Source organism: Ictalurus furcatus, chromosome 15, assembly GCF_023375685.1.
Source record: "Ictalurus furcatus strain D&B chromosome 15, Billie_1.0, whole genome shotgun sequence".
Taxonomy (NCBI): domain Eukaryota; kingdom Metazoa; phylum Chordata; class Actinopteri; order Siluriformes; family Ictaluridae; genus Ictalurus; species Ictalurus furcatus.
Window position 1 is genome coordinate 21,423,469 of NC_071269.1, and position 21,739 is coordinate 21,445,207.

Consider the following 21,739-nt stretch of genomic DNA (forward strand, 5'->3'; position numbering starts at 1 on the left):
TCCCCGCATCCAAACACATCATCCCTGCATCCAAACACATCATCCCCGCATCCAAACACATCATCCCTGCATCCAAACACATCATCCCCGCATCCAAACACATCATCCCCGCATCCAAACACAGCATCCCAACCTGCAGTCAAGCACTTCTCTATTTATTCTCACACCGGAGCTTAACGTGTTGCAGCGCCTGGCAAGAAAAAAAAATGGGCTATCTAAAATTAATTGAGATTGAAAATTTTAAATCGTATAAAGGCCGACAAATAATCGGACCTTTCCGCAAATTCACGGCTATAATCGGACCGAACGGCTCGGGTAAGTGGCAGGTTTTGGTACTGCTGACACATAGGTGGATGTAAGGCTGATTAACGTATGCTCCATGCTCCATTCATTTAGCGGTTGTTTTTCCTGTCCAGCAGAGTGAGACAGTTTTACACAATGTCGTATTACATCACTGAGTCCTGTTTCATGCATTGCTCTGCATTATAAGCGCTAATAGACATCATGTTCCCTGAAAGCCATGAGACACGCCCCTCTCTATACAGAGCTCAGACACAGAAACCCTACAGCATTTTATTTGATCTATATGAGAGAAGAATGCAATGTGTGTGTGTATATATATATATATATATATATATATATATATATATATATATATATATATATATACAATGCAACATTTAACTGTAAGCTATAAACATGTCTAATTTAAAATTGTACTAATGGCATATTAGGGGTGGATGATATGGCAAAATATATTATATGTATGATGAGATTTTTTTTTTTTAAACTAATTTTACAGGCTATCTGGAAAAAAAAAGTGGTGCTGAACTATCTCTTTCCTTGTTATTGGGGTGACCAGGTACACTAGACGTGCCTTTCTATGTAAAATATACATTTTAAAGTTACAAAAAGTGTAGATCAGAGACAAGGAAATATTTAGTACCCTTTTTTTTCTGAGAGTGTATTTTGAGAGGGTATCTTGATATTTAGATTTGATATTAGGAAACGCACAGTACGCCAGCAAAACATCAATCACATGAAAAGTAAAAAAGAAAGAAAGAAGTATATATACAAAAGGGGGCGCACAGTGGCTTTGGGTTGGAGGTTCGAGTCCTGCGGCCCTGTATGCATGTACTCCCCGTGCTGTGGGGGTTTCCTCCGGGTACTCTGGTTTCCTCTCCCAGTTCAAAGACATGCATGGTAGGCTGATTGGCGTGTTCAAAGTGTCCGTAGTAGTGTATGAAGGGGTGTGTGAATGCGTATGTGATTGTGCCCTGCAATGGGTCTACCACGCCTTGTGCCATATGCCTCCTGGGATAGGCTCCAGGTTCCCCACGACCATGTAGGATAAACGGTATAAATGATGGATGCATGTATAAGTAAACTGTATATTTGATCTGATTATAATTATGTTTAATATTGTGGAACACAACGACAAAAAAATGCAGCTCCAAAAATGCTGCATAAATGTTGCCTCACAAAAAACATAACTATATCAAAGGTTACATATGTATTTCTATCCATTTATGTGAAGTGTCCACCTTACAAATCCCTGTGTACACTGGTACTACAGAAACAATAAAATATTTGAATGAGTGCATTAATATGAACGTGTGATTTGCCTTGTTGCCGGATCTACTGTCACAACTGTTGTTATAGAAAATTAATCAACACCTAACTAATCGAGCATTCAACAGCATATAAAACACATTAATCTGTCACTACTATTTATGCATTAACTACAGTGAAATTAATAGGAAAAATGTTTAGGTATGAGAAAGGAATATGTCTGGAGTCCTGGAACTGGCCTTATTTGTCACACATTTTTTCCTCTCTGAACAGCAAAAAATCAACAAACATACTGGACCCTGTTTTTCCTCCCATTTGAACTTTGTTATTTAGGAAAATCCAACCTGATGGATGCCATAAGTTTTGTCCTGGCAGAAAAGACCAGTAACCTCCGTGTTAAAACCCTGAAAGACCTGATCCATGGTGCGCCGGTAGGAAAGCCTGCAGCTAACCGTGCATGTGTCAGTATGGTGTACTGTGAGGATAACAGCGATGAGCGCACATTCACACGAGTTATAATCGGTACAGTGAATGTCTTTGTCTGTTTTTTTTTTTTTTTATCTCATTTTAAAAATTTAGTATGAGACATACACAAAAACAGAAGAAATCAGGAAATCAAATACTTTTTTACAGCACTGTAAGCTGCATTTATATGTGTTTTAGGTGCTTCTTCTGAATACAGGATTGACAGCAAAGTGGTTGGACTCTCAGAGTACAGTGAGGAACTGGAGAAACTGGGTATCCTCATCAAGGCCAGGAACTTCCTAGTATTTCAGGTATGAAGAATTATTTTTAAGATGATAGTAGCAATGATATAGGTATGTACAATTATTTCATGCATGAAATGATGATGAATAATATAGCTAAATACTGTATATTGAAGTTTCTCTGGTCCCGATTACACTGCAGAACAAATTTGAAAGTGCATCACAATCCTCATCTATGGGCCCTTGTTTTCAATTTTATAGCAAAATGGTAAAAATGGCATAGTAGTGTATAAGTTCTATATCCAGGTAAAAAAAAAGATGAAGAATGAGAATGATAATGAGGACACCAATTATAATATACACCAAACATCAAAGTTTTACAAGACATCTTATGGGTTTTTAGTTTTAATTTTTTACCACATTTTCTTCCAATTTGGTCATTCACCTATTCCCACACACTAGCTGCAGTAGCTCCCTCCAAGACACGTTAAGCAAACCAACAGCATCTTTACTAACTGCTGCTAACAGTTTTCTTACACTGTATTTTCTCCCAGGGTGCCGTGGAGTCCATAGCCATGAAAAACCCCAAAGAGAGAACTGCTCTGTTTGAGGAGATCTCCCGCTCTGGGGAACTAGCTCAGGAGTACGACCGCAGGAAGAAAGAGATGGTGAAGGCTGAAGAGGACACCCAGTTCAATTACCACCGTAAGAAGAACATCGCAGCTGAGCGCAAAGAGGCCAAACAGGAGAAAGAGGAGGTCTGCAGACATCTTAATAGCATCTAATGATCTGATCTGGCTTTCCTGAGCATCCAGGGCTGTTTACTCCTGCATGTCATTATGTGCTTATTGTCTAAAATAAAATCTGTCTGTCTCTCTTCAACCCCAGGCTGAGCGTTACCAGAGACTGAAGGATGAGGTTGTTCGAGCTAATGTGCAGTTACAGCTTTTCAAGCTCTACCACAATGAGTCTGAGATTGAGAAGCTCAACCGAGAGCTGTCCCAACGCAACCGGGAGATCGAGAAAGACAGAAAGAAGATGGATCATATTGAAGAGGAGCTGAAGGACAAGAAGAGAGAACTGGGGAGGATGATGAGGGAGCAGCAGAACGTGGAGAAGGAGATAAAGTGTGTGACAAGGAACTTTCTTATGACTTAAATCTTCAAAATCAACTGTAAATAGATTGAAATAATGTCTCTACCTTAGAACTAAGTTCACGCTCCTGAATATTCTATCATTCTAAAGCCACTGTCTGCTCCCTACAGAGAGAAGGATGCTGAGCTGAACCAGAAACGGCCTCAGTACATCAAGGCCAAGGAGAACACCTCACACAAGATAAAGAAGCTGGAGGCGGCACGCAAGTCTCTGCAGAATGCTCAGAAGATGTACAAGAAGCGTAAAGCAGACATGGAGGAGCTGGACCGAGAGCAGGGCGCTGTGGAGATGGCCAGGCAGGAGTTTGAGGAGCGCATGGAGGAGGAGGCTCAGAGTCAAGGCCAGGATCTCACTCTGGAGGAGAACCAGGTCTGATCAGCTTCAGATCAGCTGTGTATGTGATAAGTGTACATTCATAGAAAACTTTGACCCTGCGTGGGCTTTGATTTGGGGAGACCAAAAGATGAAAAGTTCTCTTTTAGAAATGAATTCCCTTTTACAAGAATAAGAGCTAGCTTCCTAGCTCCCAAAAGCTGTCACGAAATCCAGGGAGTCTGATGCGAGTGCAGAAGTGACTTTAATAATAAAACAACTAAAAAACAAATGAAGACTGGAGAATAACCAAAAACTAAAACAAAAGACTAGACTAAGGCAAGGCAAGGCAACTCAACATAAAACAAAAGCTAATCCCAAGCACAAATACAACATAACAGTAGAAATTACAGCATATATTTATTGAATGCTTCACAGCCAAGGAGGCAACACACAGAAGTAAACAGAGTGACTAATTATGGGAACACAACTCAGGTGTGAGCAAACACAGGACATGAGCAGACAACATAAGACGAATTTCAGAAATTTGTGAGTGAGGGTGCCCTCTAGTGGTCTGAGTGAATTGTCTGTACTGGACCTGACAAAACTATAAAAGTCCCCTCCAATACGTAAATGAATCATATGTAAATGAATCCCATGTAAATGAGTCACATGAAAATGAATCACATGTAAATGAAACACATGTAAATGAATCATATGAAAATGAATAAATAAATTAAAGATAAAAATCCCCTCCAAAATCTTCCAAAGACATAATGATTGTACACTCAGAAAATTTTGAACACTGAATGGTTCTTTGGTCGTACTTCTGTAGGAACCCTGAAAGATTCTATGTAGAACCCTTCATCAGTGTTTCCTACAGATAGGGTTCCAAGCAGAATTCTTTTACAAGACTAAGAAATCTTAATCATCAAATGAATTCTTAAAAATCATTGAAGAACCTTTTTGTTTTGTAAGAGTGTACCAATAACTAGTTTATCAACATTTATCAACATTTTAAATGCCTCACAGGTTCGAAATATTATGAAGAAAATAATTATCAATAATTTGGAGTACCAAACACTTAAACAGGTAATTCATACACTCCTAGAAAAAAAAAGGTTCTTCAAAGGTACTTAAAGTGTTCACTGGATGATTATGGGATCACAGGGGATAAAAATCTCAATATGATGCTTGAAAACCAAAAATCTGGTTATACTCCTGGGGGGAACCGTTAACGGTTGAACCCTACAACGATGCATCTTAGCCTTGTAAAGGAGAACCCTGTACAAAGAATCCTTGGAACCATTTCAGATAGGAAACCACTTTCTTGTACTGTTCTACAGAGAACCTTTAACGGGCCTCCCAGAGGAACAACCAACTTTTTTTAAAGGATATATTTTATTGAACAAAAAGAGACAACTTTTATGAAAGACTCAAGATTCTTAATGGCCAAAAGCGTATAAGTAAAGCTTTAAAAGAGAGGTATAACATTACAGTCCTGACTGTAGAGTTCAGAAAGTACAGCGTGAAGAATATATCAAATGTTCTTGAAATCTGAAGAGTGAGTGAATCAACAGTACACATCATTGATTATCATTAAAAGTTGAGGTAACTAATGTTAGAGGAAAAGACACCACTCCTTTCTGCCAGAGGGAAGAGGTTGAAATATGATGTGTGCTGGGTAAGATAGAACATAGCATGACTTTAGCATTTACAGTATGTCCATCACATGTATTAACCCTAATCGTTGTGTTCTAATCGTTGTTAATATTTCAGTGCATTTTATTTTCCCCTGTATCTCACAACAAAATGGCCTGCAGGTAAAGCAATACCACAGGCTGAAGGAAGAGGCGAGTAAGCGAGCAGCCACTCTGGCACAGGAGCTGGAGAAGTTCAACCGGGATCAGAAAGCTGACCAGGACAGACTGGATCTTGAGGAGAGGAAGAAAGTGGAGACAGAGGTAGATGCACATTCGTGCAAAAACAGATTTTATTTTCATATAACATTTAATATAACATTAAAGTGCTACAGTAGCTCTTTTGTGGGATCGGACCAGACTGGCTAGCCTTTGCTCCCCACACGTATCATTGAGCCTTGGTTCACCGGTTGTCCTTCCTTGGACCACTTTTGGTAGGTACTAAACGCTGCATACCGGGAACACCCTACAAGACCTGCTGTTTTGTTGATGCTCTGACCCAGACGTCTAGCCATCACAATTTGGCCCTTGTCAGAGTCACTCAGATCCTTGTCCATTTTTCCTGCTTCCAACACAACTTCGAGACCTGACTGTTCACTTGCTACCTAATATATCCCACCGCATGACAGGTGCCATTGTAACAAGATACTCAATGTTATTCATGTCACCTGTCAGTGGTTTTAATGTTATGGCTGATCAGTGTATGTCATTTTAAAACTATAACTTCACACATCAAACCCTAGGCTTTACTGGCATACCTTTACTTGTATCGTTTGGGCTTTACTTTATCTTGCATCTTTGAAATGGTGTTTTATTTACGTTTGCCATTATAGTCACATTACACAAATCCCACATACTATAGATTTGATGAAATTGATATTTTATACAGTGCTTTCTTCTTCTTCTTCTTCTTCTTCTCTCTACTGGTTATTCATTCAAAATGAGGCATCCTGATCTGTACCATTCATGTGACAGAATTTTGGCAGAAATGTCCAACTAGTTTTTCTTCTTCTTTGTTGGCTTTTCCTTGTTTTACAACGCTATTTTAATGTTTCATAATGAGTCAACATTTGATCAGATAAATAGTCAAGACATCGTCTTCTTTCCAGGAAGGTATCTTCTTTTGTTCACACATGAGTTCCTCTGACAATTTCCAGGAACTTCTACAACGTCTCTGCATCAGTCTTCCAAGAATTGTGGCTCTGGCATGTGTTCTTACTGAATCCTTTCTTGAGTTTTGAGTAATTAAGTTGAAATGTGAAAGGGTGCCCTTTGTGGGAGTCATTATACACACTGACATTATTATATTACTTTACTTTACTTTACTGCAGGCAAAAATCAAGCAGAAATTTAGAGAGATTGAGGAAAACCAGAAACGTATTGAGAAACTGGATGATTACATTGCGACCAGCAGGTATAACCCTAACCCCTTGTTTTACCGTCATTCATTTCACTTATATCTTGAACTCTAAATATTGAATCTCAGTGGGGGATTAATTATTGAATGCTTATTCAAGAATTTCAAAATTAATTCTTAAATTATTTATCACCAGGCAGTCGTTAGATGAACAAAGGAGGATGGAAGAGGAACTGACTGAGGAAGTGGAGCTCGCTAAAAGGAGGATTGATGAGATAAACATGGAATTAAACCAGGTAAAATCTCACACACATCCACAATAATAAAATAAAACAACAACAGCATAATAATAATTAGAATAATTTATCTATTCATCGTAATGCTGCTGGGTCCAGGTGATGGAGCAACTTGGGGATGCGAGAATTGACAGGCAGGAAAATAGCCGTCAACAGCGCAAAGCTGAGATCATGGAGAGCATCAAGAGGCTGTACCCTGGCTCTGTAGTGAGTGAAAGATGTTTCATTTATTAACAACTTTTACCATTTTAGTCTACCTGTTATAAACCTGTTTACACCACTACTACAACGCTGGTGATTTCTTGAATCTGATTAGTCTAACTCAAGTCATCATTTTATATCAGTGTGCTCCATAATGTGTTAATTTACATTTACACGTCCTTTTCCAGAACTTACATTTATACAACTGAGCATATGAGGGTTAAGGGCCTTGCTCAAGGGCCCAGCAGTGGCAGCTGGGATTTGAACTCATGACCTTCCGATCAGTAGTCCGACATCTTAACCACTGAGCTAATAATTTTCAGCAGTAGGCATGAGGCTGTAGGTAATCACAGCTGTGCTGATAGTCAGCGTGACATTGCTTGTATACAACCGTTCCATGTACACGAAATTAAAATCAGGTAACTGCCATTTCAGACACAAATATGGGCAGATATTTGTTCGGCTTTGCTCTGAAAACAAAAAAGGTTCCCAAAGAAGCCACGACTTTAGAAGTTGCTATGCAGCGTGCAGACTGACTAACAGCACATAGTAAGTGTGATAACGGTTTCATTGTAATGAACTATTGCTAGAACTGGAATTTTTTTTTAAGCAAATACAGACAAGCTGTTATACTGAATATGAGCACTCTTGAAATTAGTGGACCGGATCTCACTGTTGTATACTGTAAATATCTTCATGTGTACAGTACATCTGTAGTTACAGGTAATTCGTAGGGACGTGTATGGCGGACACTGATTAAAACCTAATAATCAACAAATTAAAATGCATTGTTATTTAGCAAAGAAAAGTGTTCAATTAAAAATAATTGTAGATGTGGTGAAGGAGACAATTACTGAACCTTTATGGAAAAAGTCTCCAGTGTCACACTTTCCTCCATGGGAGAAGAGACAAGTGGTGTTTTTGTTTTTTATTAACTTTAAGAGAGAGGAAAAAAAGAGAGACTGCTGAGGGAATGACTGTGTATAACTGCTCTAATGTGAATGGTACAGGAATGAACTCATGTCATTAAATGTAACTATATACTGATAAAAAAGTATGACTTGTTGTTTTTTAATGTAATTATTGTTAAATTGCTGTAGTATAAGAGGAGTGGTATTGCCATCAATGATTTTCCTGTATCAGGACGCCCCTAAGTATTTTATTCTGTATTTAATGTCTTTATCTACTCAGTATGGCAGGCTTATTGACCTATGCCAGCCCACACAAAAGAAATATCAGATTGCCGTGACAAAAGTTCTGGGAAAGAACATGGATGCCATCATTGTGGACTCAGAGAAGACAGGTAGAGACTGCATCCAGTACATCAAAGAGCAAAGAGGAGAACCAGAGACTTTCCTGCCCCTGGACTACCTAGAGGTACATTCTGGAAACTGAAACTCAGTTGTGAGGTTTCAGTCATTTTTCAGTCATAATCAGCTTCTCTTACGTTCCTCCTTGAAGGTAAAACCCACAGATGAGAAATTGAGAGAGTTGCGAGGGGCCAAGCTGGTGATTGATGTGATCCGCTATGAGCCACCTCACATTAAGAAAGCCTTGCAGTATGCCTGTGGAAATGCTCTTGTGTGTGAGAATGTAGAGGATGCACGCAGGATTGCCTTCGGAGGGCCTTACAGGCATAAGGTGAACACAACATGTATGGCACACATACACAGGAACAAGGTTGACATATATACAGTAGCCTTTTTGTATTAACACTTTGTTTTTCTTCCTCAAGACTGTAGCCTTGGATGGCACACTTTTCCAAAAGTCTGGGGTGATCTCTGGAGGAGCAAGTGACCTCAAAGCGAAGGCTCGACGCTGGGATGAAAAAGCCGTGGACAAACTCAAAGACAAAAAAGAGAAGCTAACTGAGGAGCTCAAGGTAACACACCAATGATTATCAAGTCTCGATGTTGTTCAGGTTTAGTCAGAAAATAGAATGAATGCAGACAGTGAAAAGAGGTTTGTGTTTTTTGTTATTCATCTTCATTCATTCTTTCTTTTCAGGAGCAAATGAAGGCAAAGAGGAAGGAAGCAGAGCTGAGGCAGGTGCAGTCTCAGGCCCATGGATTACAAATGAGACTGAAGTACTCTCAGAGTGACCTGGAACAGACCAAAACACGCCATCTGTCCCTCAACATGCAGGTACTCTGAAGAAAATGTGTTGTTGTTTGATAAAATGGTCTAAAAGGCTTTATTCCAAGGAGTCATGGTTAGCTGACTGTCTTTGTAGGAGAAGTCAAAGTTGGAGAGCGAACTGGCAAATTTTGGACCCCGAATCAATGATATCAGGAGAATTATCCAGTCACGTGAGAGAGACATCACACAGCTGAGAGACCGCATGAACCTGGTAGGAGCTTGGATCGGATGATATCCAACTACACCATTCAACATGGGCTGTATTCAGGGTTTGAATTAAAATCAAAATAGTAGACATTGGTATTCAGACGTAACTACAGGCGTACGTAAGTGCTATTCAGAAGTTGCACAAGAGTTGGAGGGTGGCAATATGTGCAATTCTAAACTTGAACTTAGGTACAATTTTCTTGTGTGATATTGGCTCGAGTGAGGAGCAGTATTAAGTCCAGGGCCACTGTCTGACAGTTTCATGTATCCACAATATGCCATAGTGAAATGTATGTTTTGGGTTGTAATTACACTCAAACAAACCTGTTAATGCCGTATCACGCCAATATTAAATACATGAATATTACACTAATGAGTCATTAATAGTGTTATTAATTATTAGTAACTTACTTAATTAATAGTACTGCCTCTTTGGAGTCTATGAAAGAAATTTCTCTTTTTCATATGGAGGACATCTTAATCTGAGAATTTGCCTCAGCAGTGGACCAAATTATTAATGGATACAATTAGGAATTACACTTACTTAAAGTGGGCTGCAGTGCTTGGTCAGCTTATCATTCAAACCATAGACATGTTTACTGAAATAACAAAAACATTTTCATTATTTTAGCAAATTTGTATGGACAAATATTTGTCGGCGCATAATATATATATGTAAAAAAAAAAAAAAAAAAAAGAAAGAAAGAAAAGAAGCAAAATATTAGGATGTGCTGGACCAAGTGCTGTTTTATAAGCTGCTGTATAGTGAGTTTGGAAGCCATATTGTTAAATTAAACCAAACTTAACAAACCCAGAACATCAATTTAGGCAGTTTTGTACCCCATCTCTGAATACCAGTAATTTTCCTTGTGCAAGTCTTCAACTCAGACTGAATTCAGACCTATAATTGTAAGTTGTCAATTGTGAATTAGTAATGATACCATTTTCCAGGTGGAGGATGAGGTATTTGTGGAATTCTGCAAAGAGATCGGAGTGAGAAATATCCGAGAGTTTGAAGAGGAGAAAGTCAAAAGACAGAATGAAATTGCCAAAAAACGGTGAGTCTTGTGGCATTTGGACTTTGACGCTCACCTATTGCCTGCTCATTTCACTTTAATAATATTACAGACTTGAATTCGAGACCCAGAAGACCCGCTTAGCCATTCAGCTGGACTATGAGAGGAACCAACTGAAGGAGGACCAGGAGAAAGTGATGATGTGGGAGCAGACTGTGAAGAAGGATGAGAGTGAGATTGAAAGACTAAAGAAGGTAATGACAAAGGAAATCAGTCCAGTGCCAGGTCTGGGTTCGATCCTGAGCTCTGGTTACTGTCCACGTTGAATTTTGCATGTTCTCCCCATGGGTTCTCCGGTTACCTCCTACCTCCTAAAAACATGCTGGGAGATGGGTTGGCTATGTTAAATTGCCACTAGGTGTGAATGTGTGTGTGCAAGGTGCCCTGAAATGGACTGCTGTCCCATCTAGGGTGTATTTCTGACTCTCACCCAGTGTTCCCTGGATAGACTCCAGATGCACCATGATCCTGACTAGGATAAAGCAGTTACTGAGGATGATGATGATGATGATGATGATAATTATGATCTTCCTTGATTATTTGATTATGTTGGCATCAAGGGTTTGATTCAAAGCCATCAGTCTTTAATCTTTTTTTTCCTCGCTTTGTCCCTAAGGAAGAGCACAGACAGATGAAGATAATTGATGAGACCATGGCTCAGCTGCAGGATCTCAAAAACCAGCACCTGACTAAAAAAGGAGAAGTCAATGACAAGAACCGAGAGATGGAAGATATCCGCAAGAAACTAGGGTCTGCCAACAAGTGAGAAAATATAATTACTATCTATTCCATCTAAATTTGGCAGCGTTTACCCAAAGTAATATCCAGTTTGTATAGAGTGCAATCCAAGGATAGAGCTGTTAAGGAACTTAATGATACTAGTAGTATTGAGATTTATCATCTGTGATCTTTGTGACGATATGATGCTTCTAGAGAGCTGACTCAGCTCCAGAAAGAGGTGACCGCTATTGAGACGAAGCTGGAGCAGAAGCGCAGTGACAGGCGCAACCTTCTGCAGGCCTGCAAGATGCAGGACATCAAACTGCCCCTCAAATCAGGAACCATGGATGACATCAGCCAGGAAGAGGTAGAGTGCTTAGTACAAACTGAACTCCTTCATCTAAACACAGCTTATAAACTAGTTACAATTTTTATTTTTTGGATATTTACGGTAGCTTTCGAAAGGGTTCTGTTGGGAACCCCTTCTAACAAGGAAACCTTCTGTTGTAGGGTTCTTTGATGGTTCTCCAAGAGGACCCTTAAAGAATCCTGCAACACTACAACCAAGAACGCTTTTTTGTCAAACTTTGGCTCACTTTTACCTCGTGGATTCTACATGCAGGGAGGCTCCCAAGTGGATGAGTCCATCAGCAGCCACAAAACCTCCAGCTCTGTGCGTGCAAAAGAGGCCCTCATTGAAATCGACTACAGCAACTTGCATGACGACCTCAAAGTATTTCAAAAACTTACACCAAAAAGTCCAAATCCATCCTAATGCAATTTCCTTGACAAATACTATATTTTTTTTTTACATGAAAACCACACAGAAGTCACTCATCTTCTTTCTGAACAGGACGCTTTGTCTGAGGAAGAGATCAAGATTGAGATGAACACTTTGCAGCAGAGGCTGAACGAGCAACAGAGCATCCTCCAGCGCATCAGCGCTCCCAACATGAAGGCCATGGAGAAGCTGGAGAGCGTCAGGGACAAGTTCCAGGAGACCAGTGATGGTAAGCCAAGGCAGTCAGGAAACTAATGCTAGCTGTAGATTTTTTTTTTCTGAATATAGATCACTGAGAAATTGTGAAGCTTTGTAAAATCACCAGTCTAGTTCTGAAGGCATCTTTGCCTTGGAGGCAGAACAAAATTGATTGGTTAATAACCTTCTCAAAAACCTCCCTCAGAGGCAGCAAACCATTTCAGTATGAAATAGCTGACACTCTCGTATATTTTCCCAGCAAAATATTAAGACTCTTAGCAAGCTGGATATCCCAAATGTTGCTAGCTAATATTAACTAGCCAACTAGCTAAGAAGCTAATGTGAGCAATTAAAAGGTTTCTATACCTACTGTGTATATATCTTTTCAGTGGATAGATTTTATATAAGACTGTTTGAGCAGTGCATAATCTACCTAGCAACAGAATGCATCTTGATCGGTAGAATTTCGACCAATAATTGTAAAGACAAATTGCATTCTGTTTGCTAGCAATAATTACAGCACATATGAAATTGGTTTGCTTGTTAGCCAGAAAGCTAGTTAATGTTAACTACTGTACTAATGGAATTTACTGTTAGTGTTTTATTAGCGGGAAAAGGTCAAGTGTACATAATTGTGTGCTCTTACGTTAACTATCTCTGCAATTTGATAGTTTAACATTGCTAACATCTATAATAAACCAGTAGTTTTATAAATATATATATATATATATTTCTAGCTCGCTAGCTACTTACTAAACATGGAATCATGTTTTATATACCTCATGACTCTAAAAAAAAAGTGAACAAATGTTCACTTTTTGCTAACACTATATAAATAAGAACCTACTAAATAAAAACCTTATTATATCTTCAGGAAAGAGATACAGACAAAAATGTAAACGAGTTTTATTGAAGCTTTATACATAGAGATGTTATCCCTTCCAGATAACATGGAAGGATTATTAATCTGTATGTTATCCTTCTCAAATTGCAAACCCCTGTGCCTGCGTGTTCAAAGGTTCAATGTACAGTATGTTATAGAAGAGATAATTTTCAAGTTGTAAGCATACAGTTTGAACGTAGAAAGGTTTTCAAATGCAAAACAGTGATAAAAAAAAAAATCATAATTGAACACTCACCCATTTTTTATTAATTAAATGATTAATGATTATGATTAATAATTAATCAAAACAATGTAAAGAATACAGTAAAGAATTAGACAGTAATGGTAATAATAATCAGTAAATGATCAAATGTATGGCTAAGCTCACTCATCCGAACGTTCTACAAACATCAGGGAACTGCATTATTGCAGCATTTTATGAAACATGATAGAAATAATAATACAAAATAATGTGTTTATGGTTCAATGTTGAGCGTGGCTATTAAATGTAAACTATGCTGATTCAAACCAACTTCTAAGCTTGAGTCAAGAGTATTATGAGTGGATGTGTAGCTAATTACATATCATAAGTGTTAAGCTGTCAACCCAGAAATGCATGCTTTTTTCAAAGCAGCAAAAATGTTAAAAAACAAGAGAAGAAAGATGACCGTTTGATCCATCATAGAGAACTTCCCCATGATGTTCTCCATGAACCAAATCTAAAGGTTTTGACATTTAATGTACAGTATCTCACAAAAGTGATTACACCCCTCACATTTTTGTAAATATTTGATTATATCTTTTAATGTGACAACACTGAAGAAATGACACTTTGCTACAATGTAAAGTAGTGAGTGTACAGCTTGTGTAACAGTGTAAATTTGCTGTCCCCTCAAAATAACTCAACACACAGCCATTAATGTCTAAACCGCTGGCAACAAAAGTGAGTACACCCCTAAGTGAAAATGTCCAATTTGGGCCCAAAGTGTCAATATTTTGTGTGGCCACGATTATTTTCACTGTTTACACTGTCATACAAGCTGTGCACTCACTACTTTACATTGTAGCAAAGTGTCATTTCTTCAGTGAGACACTGTATGTAAACCATTACAGCAAAGCAGTTCACAATACTCAGCAAACTCAGCAATGCCGGTGTTTACCTTCACCTTCTGCACACGATAAGTCAGAAAAACACAGGATTAACAAATGTACAGAATCTGTCTTTCAATTACTCTGTTGATCTACAGGTACAAGAGCCAGTTAATTGAGAGATCATTTAATTGAGAGTGTTGTTAAGGACCATCTGTTGGAGTGAATTAATATCACCTACCCAAATTTCTACCACTGTCCAAAAACACTCGTCAGGTATATTTCTAATAGCTGTAACACTTCCTCTACACTTGTGTCTATATTTTACCAGTCTAGTACGGTTACACTTAACAGAAATAACTGTAAGAATTATACTGACACTCTGGATGTACACAGTATACTTGAAATCTGTTCATAAGCAAGACTTTAATTAAATAAAATGATATTATTCAATCAGTACGGCGGTCAGTTGGGGAGGGGTCTCCAGTACTCCCCCAACTGGCTTGTTGCCTTGTTTGTAGTCACGCCTCCCTTAGTGTTTCAACCAGTTCAGATTATACCAGTTGTCTTAGCTTCCAAATGGCTTTGCCTTGGATGAAGTCCAAGCTACCTACAAGTTGTTGCAGAATGCCAAGGCCTAATCTGTAATTTTGCTGATTTACACTGGAGCTGTGATTGATGACGGACAAACTGACAGGGTCAGGAGCTCACTTTCATGTAGATGGATGTTTTGTCTTCCTGCTCCTGCAGTCTGTTTGGATTTCTCTGTCTGTTCTCTTTGTCATGTAGTTGGAAGTGCATGTAAATTTTGCTCCAGGGTTCAGTAGGAATTTACATTCTTTTTGTCCATTTAGAGCAGCGGACACATATAGGCCATCTGCTTGGAGCTGAATTAGTGCTAGCAGGGGCCTGATGGAAGGGGAATCTGTTCCCTCTGGGGATCCATCACAGCCCTGGGGGCCTGCGTGTCATCTGTATCCGGTTGTTTGACCTTATGAACCGCAGCACTCAAGTACTCAGTCATTTTCTTCCTAGACTTCTTTTCACTACAGTCTCTTGCCCAATGACCTTGTTTTCCACAATTATAGCATTTGTGTAGTCATTTTTGCACCTGTTTAGGGTCTTTCATTTTTTTTTTACGGCTGCAAGGTGGCACTCTGAGGCAATGATATTTCCAGCCACTCTCTTGTGAGCTCACTTGAGGGGCTTGCAGGCTCCCATGTCATTCTAGGCATATCAGTGCATTAACCATATCGCCACAAGTGCCCACAAATTCCCATTTGGGGTTAGTGAGTTTGTAGGCATTTGTCAGATCTGTCATGGTTCCATTCAGAAGAGCTTGCTTTAATGCCCCAAAATTGACGTTATCAATGTTGTCATTTCTGATGTTGCTCTGATGTTGTTAAGTTTCTCTTAATCTGGTTACATACACAAGAAAAGGCTCATTTAGTCCTTGAATGCATGCATTCATGTTTACATAGTATATAAAATATAGAAGAAATACAGGGGCCCGTTCAAGGTGTAAGCCTACAGCTTGAACATAAGAAAGAATGTTGGAAAGTTTTGAAATGAGAAAAAAAATGATCAAAACACTATAATATTCCACACTACCAAAGAGCACTCCAATGCTAGTCACTAGCTAGGATCTGAGTAAGTAAACTTCAACCATTGGCTATTTGATCGCATGAATTTCCATCTTGCTCACAGGTAAAGATTTCCTCAGATGAATTTTTTATTAGCAGTTTTGCACATGAGCCCAGTTTACATTTACATTTACATTTATTCATTTAGCAGACGCTTTTATCCAAAGCGACTCACAAATGAGGAAATACAAGCACAGTTTCTTGAAAGCACTCAAATTTGGCTGTACTTTTTAAAATTCTTCTTATTATTCTTTCAGAGTTTGAAGCAGCACGAAAGAGAGCTAAGAAGGCCAAGCAGGCATTTGAGCAAATTAAGAAGGAGAGGTTCGACCGATTTAATACCTGTTTCGAGTCTGTTGCCACCAATATTGACGAAATCTACAAAGCCCTCTCTCGTAACAGCAGCGCACAGGTCTGAAATAAAAAGACCATTATATTTTAAGATCAATTGAGCTGTCTTTGAGGAATCACCCAGCATTTTCAGCCTGATCTCTATCGACTGCATCTGTAGTGTATAAGCAATTACCACAAACAATAATTTCAGTGGTGCCCAGAACGAAACCTGACTTTTAATGGAGGCCTAATGATAATCGTTGATTTCCTTCAGGTTTTAAAATATGTCAAAATTACAGCTGTTGCACTCTGACACATTAGATAGATAGACAGAGAGAGAGAGAGAGAGAGAGAGAGAGAGAGAGAGAGGGAATACTTTATTGATCACTGAGGGAAACCATTTTGTCACAGCAGGAATTCAAGATATCAAATTACAAAAATATTGCAAAACCTTACAAGGTCATAGAGTGAGCGAGACATGAGAGTACTCCCTTCCAAATGTAATTTTGAACTCTGGACGCTTTGTAGTATGATAAAGCCCCAAACATGACCAGGCCCCAAATTCTTCCCTCGGACAAAGGTGGGATAGCGCTGAATGGACAACTTATACAAATTTAGAGCTTAATTTATAAATACATTTGATAAGAATTGTAGAAAAATATGCATACACGTTTACTGTCTTCACTTCGAGTGAGTGTTGAGTAAATAGGCCTTGGGGTCTTTTCTCAGTACAGGAAAACATGTTCAAGTTATTGTCTGTGGTAATCACACATACACTATGTCACAAAGTCCCCCTCTCAGTGCACGTCACGGTTCCAAAAGCAACAGCTGCTGCGTTCATGTGTTCCAGTTCATGACGTGCTTTTGTTATGGTTTTTGGTCCTGTCTCCACCCCCTGTCCTATCATTGGTCTGTACCCTAATGTATGTACCTGTTCTCAGTTCAGCCCCTGATTAATTTATTCATACACTTCTGTTCCTTTCTCTCTTTCCATATTCTCATTCATTGTTAATGTGCATTTCTAAGCCTTAGTTTTGCATGTACCTGCATGTTTAGACCCATGCCTGAGTTCTCATTTATGATAATGGATTATCTCTGCTAGATGCTGTGTGTGTAAGTATGAATAGCTAATGCATTTTTGTAAATTGGTTTATACGGTCCACCCCAGGCATTCCTAGGCCCAGAGAACCCTGAGGAACCATACTTGGATGGGATCAATTACAATTGTGTGGCCCCGGGAAAGAGATTCAGGCCAATGGACAACCTGTCTGGAGGTGAGAAGACTGTGGCAGCGCTCGCTCTGCTTTTCGCCATTCACAGGTAAAATATCAGAATATTAATTCCCTGTAACTAACAGTACTATATTCTGTGTTTTGTTATTATGACTGAAAGTTACAACAGCCTCAAGAATTATTGGCACTCTTCATAAAATATGAGCTAAAAATTATTGTATGAAATAAAAATTACACACAATAATTCAGTCATTCGACAGTCGAGCAATTTCCATTCAAACAATCCATTTACCTTAACTTTAACAAGAAAATCTTCAAACGACATGTGTCAAAATTACTGACACCCTTAAGGAATATTTACATTAATGTTGATTTTAATATTTTATCCATCTTTGAATAAAAACAAACTGTTGCCAGTCCCCTATAAACTTGTGCAGTTCGCATACAAGTGTAGAGCCTCTGGCAAAACCATTTCAAGTCAAGTCCAAAATCCAAGTGGGTTTTTATTTTTATTTATCTTTTCTCTTTGTGGCTTGTATTGGAACGAACTGTGGTTTCTCCAGGACCATTGTGCAACACATAACACTACATAAGACTACATAAAGTGCAGATACACAACAGTGTGAGATGAATCCAGGACAATAAATACACAGAACAATATACGCAGAACAATAAATTCACAGGACATTAAGTACACCGAATATGGACTGTAAACTATTCAGTTTTGTAGCAGCTATAAGTGTAGCAGCAATACTGGCAGCAAAGAGTCGCATAAATAAAAAGTGTCTGATCCGGCTTTGTAAAGTGTAGTGTGCAGTGGTATTGAGTCATACTGGGTTAGGTGTTTGACTAGCCCAGGTGAGTGTTGGGAGGCATCCTGGGATGCTCCTTTACCTTCTACCAGATTGCAGGAGGAGTCCATGAGAGGGGTGGGACGGGTCGTCCACAATGCTGGTGGCTTTGCGGATGCAGCGGTTGTATGAGGTGGAGATGGTTGGTAGAGAGACTTCGATAATCTTTTCAGCTGTTCTCACAATCTACAGTAGGGTGATGCGGTCAGAGGTAGTGCAGTCTCCTGTAACATGCAGTGAGACAGCTGATCTCTCTATTGTCCCTCTATAGAAGGAGGTGAGGATTTGAGGGGGGAGGTTGGCTCTCTTCAGTCTCCGCAGGAAGTGGAGGTGCTGCTGAGCCTTCTTGACTAAGCAGGTGGTGTTGAGAGTCCAGGGGAGGTCCTCCATCATGTGGACATCAAGAAAAGTGGGGAAACAGTTGTTCCGTTGATATGCTGTGGTGAGTGGTCTACTCAGGTCCTCCTGAATTCGACAATCATCTCTTTAGTCTTATCAACATTAAGAGATAGATTGCTGTCTCTACACCATTCTGTGAGCTGCTCTATCTCCTCCCTGTATGCTGACTCATTGTTGCTGATGAGGCCCACAACTGTAGCGTCAACAACAAACTTGATGATGTAATTTGAACTGTACTTTGTAGCACAGTCATGAGTCAGCTGGGTAAACAGCAGTGGACTGAGCACACAGCCCTGGGGGGTTAAAATGTGCAGGATCCAGTTGCAGAGGGAGGAGGTCAAACCAGCAGGCTCAGATTTCTTGTTAGTTATTGTGGGAAGATTGTGTTAAATGCTGAACTGAAGTCTATGAACAGCATCCTTATGTGATTGTCCTTTTTGTCCAGGTGAGTCAAAGAAAGTCAGTGAGGACAGTAGGCGTACTGATTTTCAAACTTAATACGCATTTAAGATTCAAGAACTTTATATCTGAAGCTGCAAGTTAATCATGACAATTACTACAGTGCTTGTGGAAAACAGCAAAATCATGTAAGATTTTTGAAAAAAATCTACATTGATCAGCACAGCATGGCGCTCATTGAGTGCAGTACAATACAATTCTGCCCAACTCAAATCAGTCTGAAGAAAACAGCAGAAAACCACACACCATGTTCTTTCTCGAAATTGATGGTAAACTCACCATTCATGCTGGAGCTTATAGTAAGAAGTTAATTAAAAGTGTATAAAGGGGCATGAAAAGTTCTGTATGGTGGAGTAGTCCAAGATGCCAATTGTCTACAACCATCAGACATTACTGAGGGATAGACTCAGACTATATACTGTACATATACTGTAGTATATTTATTATATTTATTTACCTACACGGTTACCATTAACTGTGAGAGTGCCAGTCATTTTAAAATCAAATAATTAAAACTTTAACTAAAAATATTGTGTTTAGATAAAACTTCACAGTCTCTACGTTTAAGCTCAGCACTCTCTTACAGTTAAGCTACGTTTAACTATCATGCACTGAATTAGTTGACCTTTTTATACAGTACATTACTTTTTGCTCATTTTCATGAAAGGTGCCAAAATTTCTGCAGGGCAGCATATATACTGTGCCAGCACGTTGTCTTTTTAAATGAGATTCTTATTTCTACGAGAAATTTGCATTTTAGCTACAAGCCTGCTCCTTTTTTTGTCCTCGATGAGATCGATGCTGCGCTTGATAACACGAACATTGGCAAGGTGTGTGTACGTTGTCTGTGACTATATCACACTACTTATGAATCCCATCGAAATGACAGTTCATTCATTTACAACTTTTCTATTTAAGAATTTTGCTGCTTATTTCTTGCAGGTGGCCAATTACATAAAAGACCAGTCGCTCCAAAACTTCCAGGCAGTCGTTATTTCACTGAAAGAAGAGTTTTACACCAAGGCTGATTCTCTCATAGGAGTTTACCCTGAGGTGTGTGTGTATGTGTGTATGTGTGTGTGTCTTCAAACCATAACACCTAAATACTAAAACAAACAGATGGCCAAGTTTAGATACAGTAATTACTACACCCCTTCACATGTGAACTGCCATGGCTTTTGAAATACATACAGATTTAATAAGGAATAAAACTCTTAGGGGTGTTCTGTTATAGGAGAATAATCAACGATGGACGTGGTAAAGTGTGGCCCAACACAAAGTGGAGTTACTGTTAGAATCCAAAAGATGATTATTACATAACAACAGCATGTCTCGAAACGTTATATTCAAATTTATCAAAGATTATACATTTTAATTGATTAATAAATGACAAATCCTGAAATTCCAGAATTCAGCAGGACTGTTTGTGTAAGTTGTGGTAATGCTGGTTTTTTTTTTTTTTTTTTCCCCACACAGCAAGGAGACTGTGTCATCAGCAAGGTGCTGACCTTTGACCTCTCCCAGTATCCTGATGCCAATCCAAATCCTAACGACTGAGTTCCCTCAGATTTGTTGGCAGAAATCAACCACAAACTTAATTAACGGTGCTGACCAATAATGTGAGTTTAGCACATACAAAATGCTTTGCAGTGTGTAGAAGAGATTTGTACACAGTGCTGTGTGTGCATGATCTCACACCATCATTGAATCATTGTATTTCTGACCCCATTACATGTTATTAAAAACTGTGAATGCTGACATAAACGTGCAACACTAACGTCATAGATAAATAATGTTTATTCAGTATTAATTCAATGTCTGGTGCCTATTAATGAGAGAATGAGCTCATGCTGTTTTTGTGATCATGGGTGTTTATCTACATGTTTGAGATCTGTAATATTTACTCACACACTACTGGCTTGTTAATGCTGTCATTTTATGATAATGTCTGAAATGAAAGAGAGAGAAAAAAAGCAGCTGGCACTGAAATAGCTACTGTGTTACTAAGTACAATGTATAGCAAATTCAGTGTTAACGTAGAGCTTAGTAAATGCAAACTGAATAAATAATGAACATAGTAAATATCTAGAGGACATCTATTATTTCATCATGCAGTTATTTTAAGTTTTCTCATGAATATGTACTGGTTTGCACCAACAAAGGTTAAGGATCTGGATTAAAACAACATTCATCTATTCATCTTTGTTTGCACCAAACTTCGAACTGTTGAAACACAAATACTCTTCTAATCCCTGTGTCCAACAAACATCAAAAGGGTTATGGGTTTTATGCACTATGGGTATTCCGTACTTTGTAGGTTTCCTCCCGCAGTCCAAAGACATGCGTGGTAGGCTGATTGGCATTTCCGAAGTGTCCTTAGTGTATGAATGTGTATGTGATTGTGCTGACTGTCCAGGGTGTACCCCGCC

General features: G+C 38.9%; 1 protein-coding gene across 1 annotated transcript; it reads left to right on the top strand.

The window, feature by feature from the left end:
* The first annotated feature begins 206 nt into the window (after positions 1-206).
* Positions 207-21,116, top strand: smc1a (structural maintenance of chromosomes 1A). The gene is made up of 26 exons (XM_053642718.1): positions 207-315; positions 1,906-2,094; positions 2,236-2,348; positions 2,834-3,037; positions 3,168-3,406; positions 3,545-3,803; positions 5,570-5,710; positions 6,778-6,860; positions 7,000-7,099; positions 7,199-7,306; positions 8,492-8,677; positions 8,762-8,941; positions 9,036-9,182; positions 9,308-9,445; positions 9,534-9,650; positions 10,598-10,704; positions 10,775-10,916; positions 11,339-11,484; positions 11,656-11,809; positions 12,065-12,175; positions 12,296-12,452; positions 16,294-16,448; positions 17,538-17,689; positions 20,071-20,140; positions 20,253-20,363; positions 20,787-21,116. The coding sequence occupies exons 1-26, from the start codon at positions 207-209 to the stop codon at positions 20,865-20,867; spliced, it is 3,699 nt and encodes a 1,232-aa protein (XP_053498693.1). The 3' UTR covers positions 20,868-21,116.
* Positions 21,117-21,739: the final 623 nt, after the last annotated feature.

Bases quoted from the DNA above. Each gene is read 5' to 3' on its own strand.
- smc1a (XM_053642718.1), top strand. From the start codon at position 207: ATGGGCTATCTAAAATTAATTGAGATTGAAAATTTTAAATCGTATAAA. The intron at 3,804-5,569 runs GTCTGATCAGCT...AATGGCCTGCAG, and splicing joins TCACTCTGGAGGAGAACCAG to GTAAAGCAATACCACAGGCT. The intron at 8,942-9,035 runs GTGAACACAACA...TTCTTCCTCAAG, and splicing joins GAGGGCCTTACAGGCATAAG to ACTGTAGCCTTGGATGGCAC.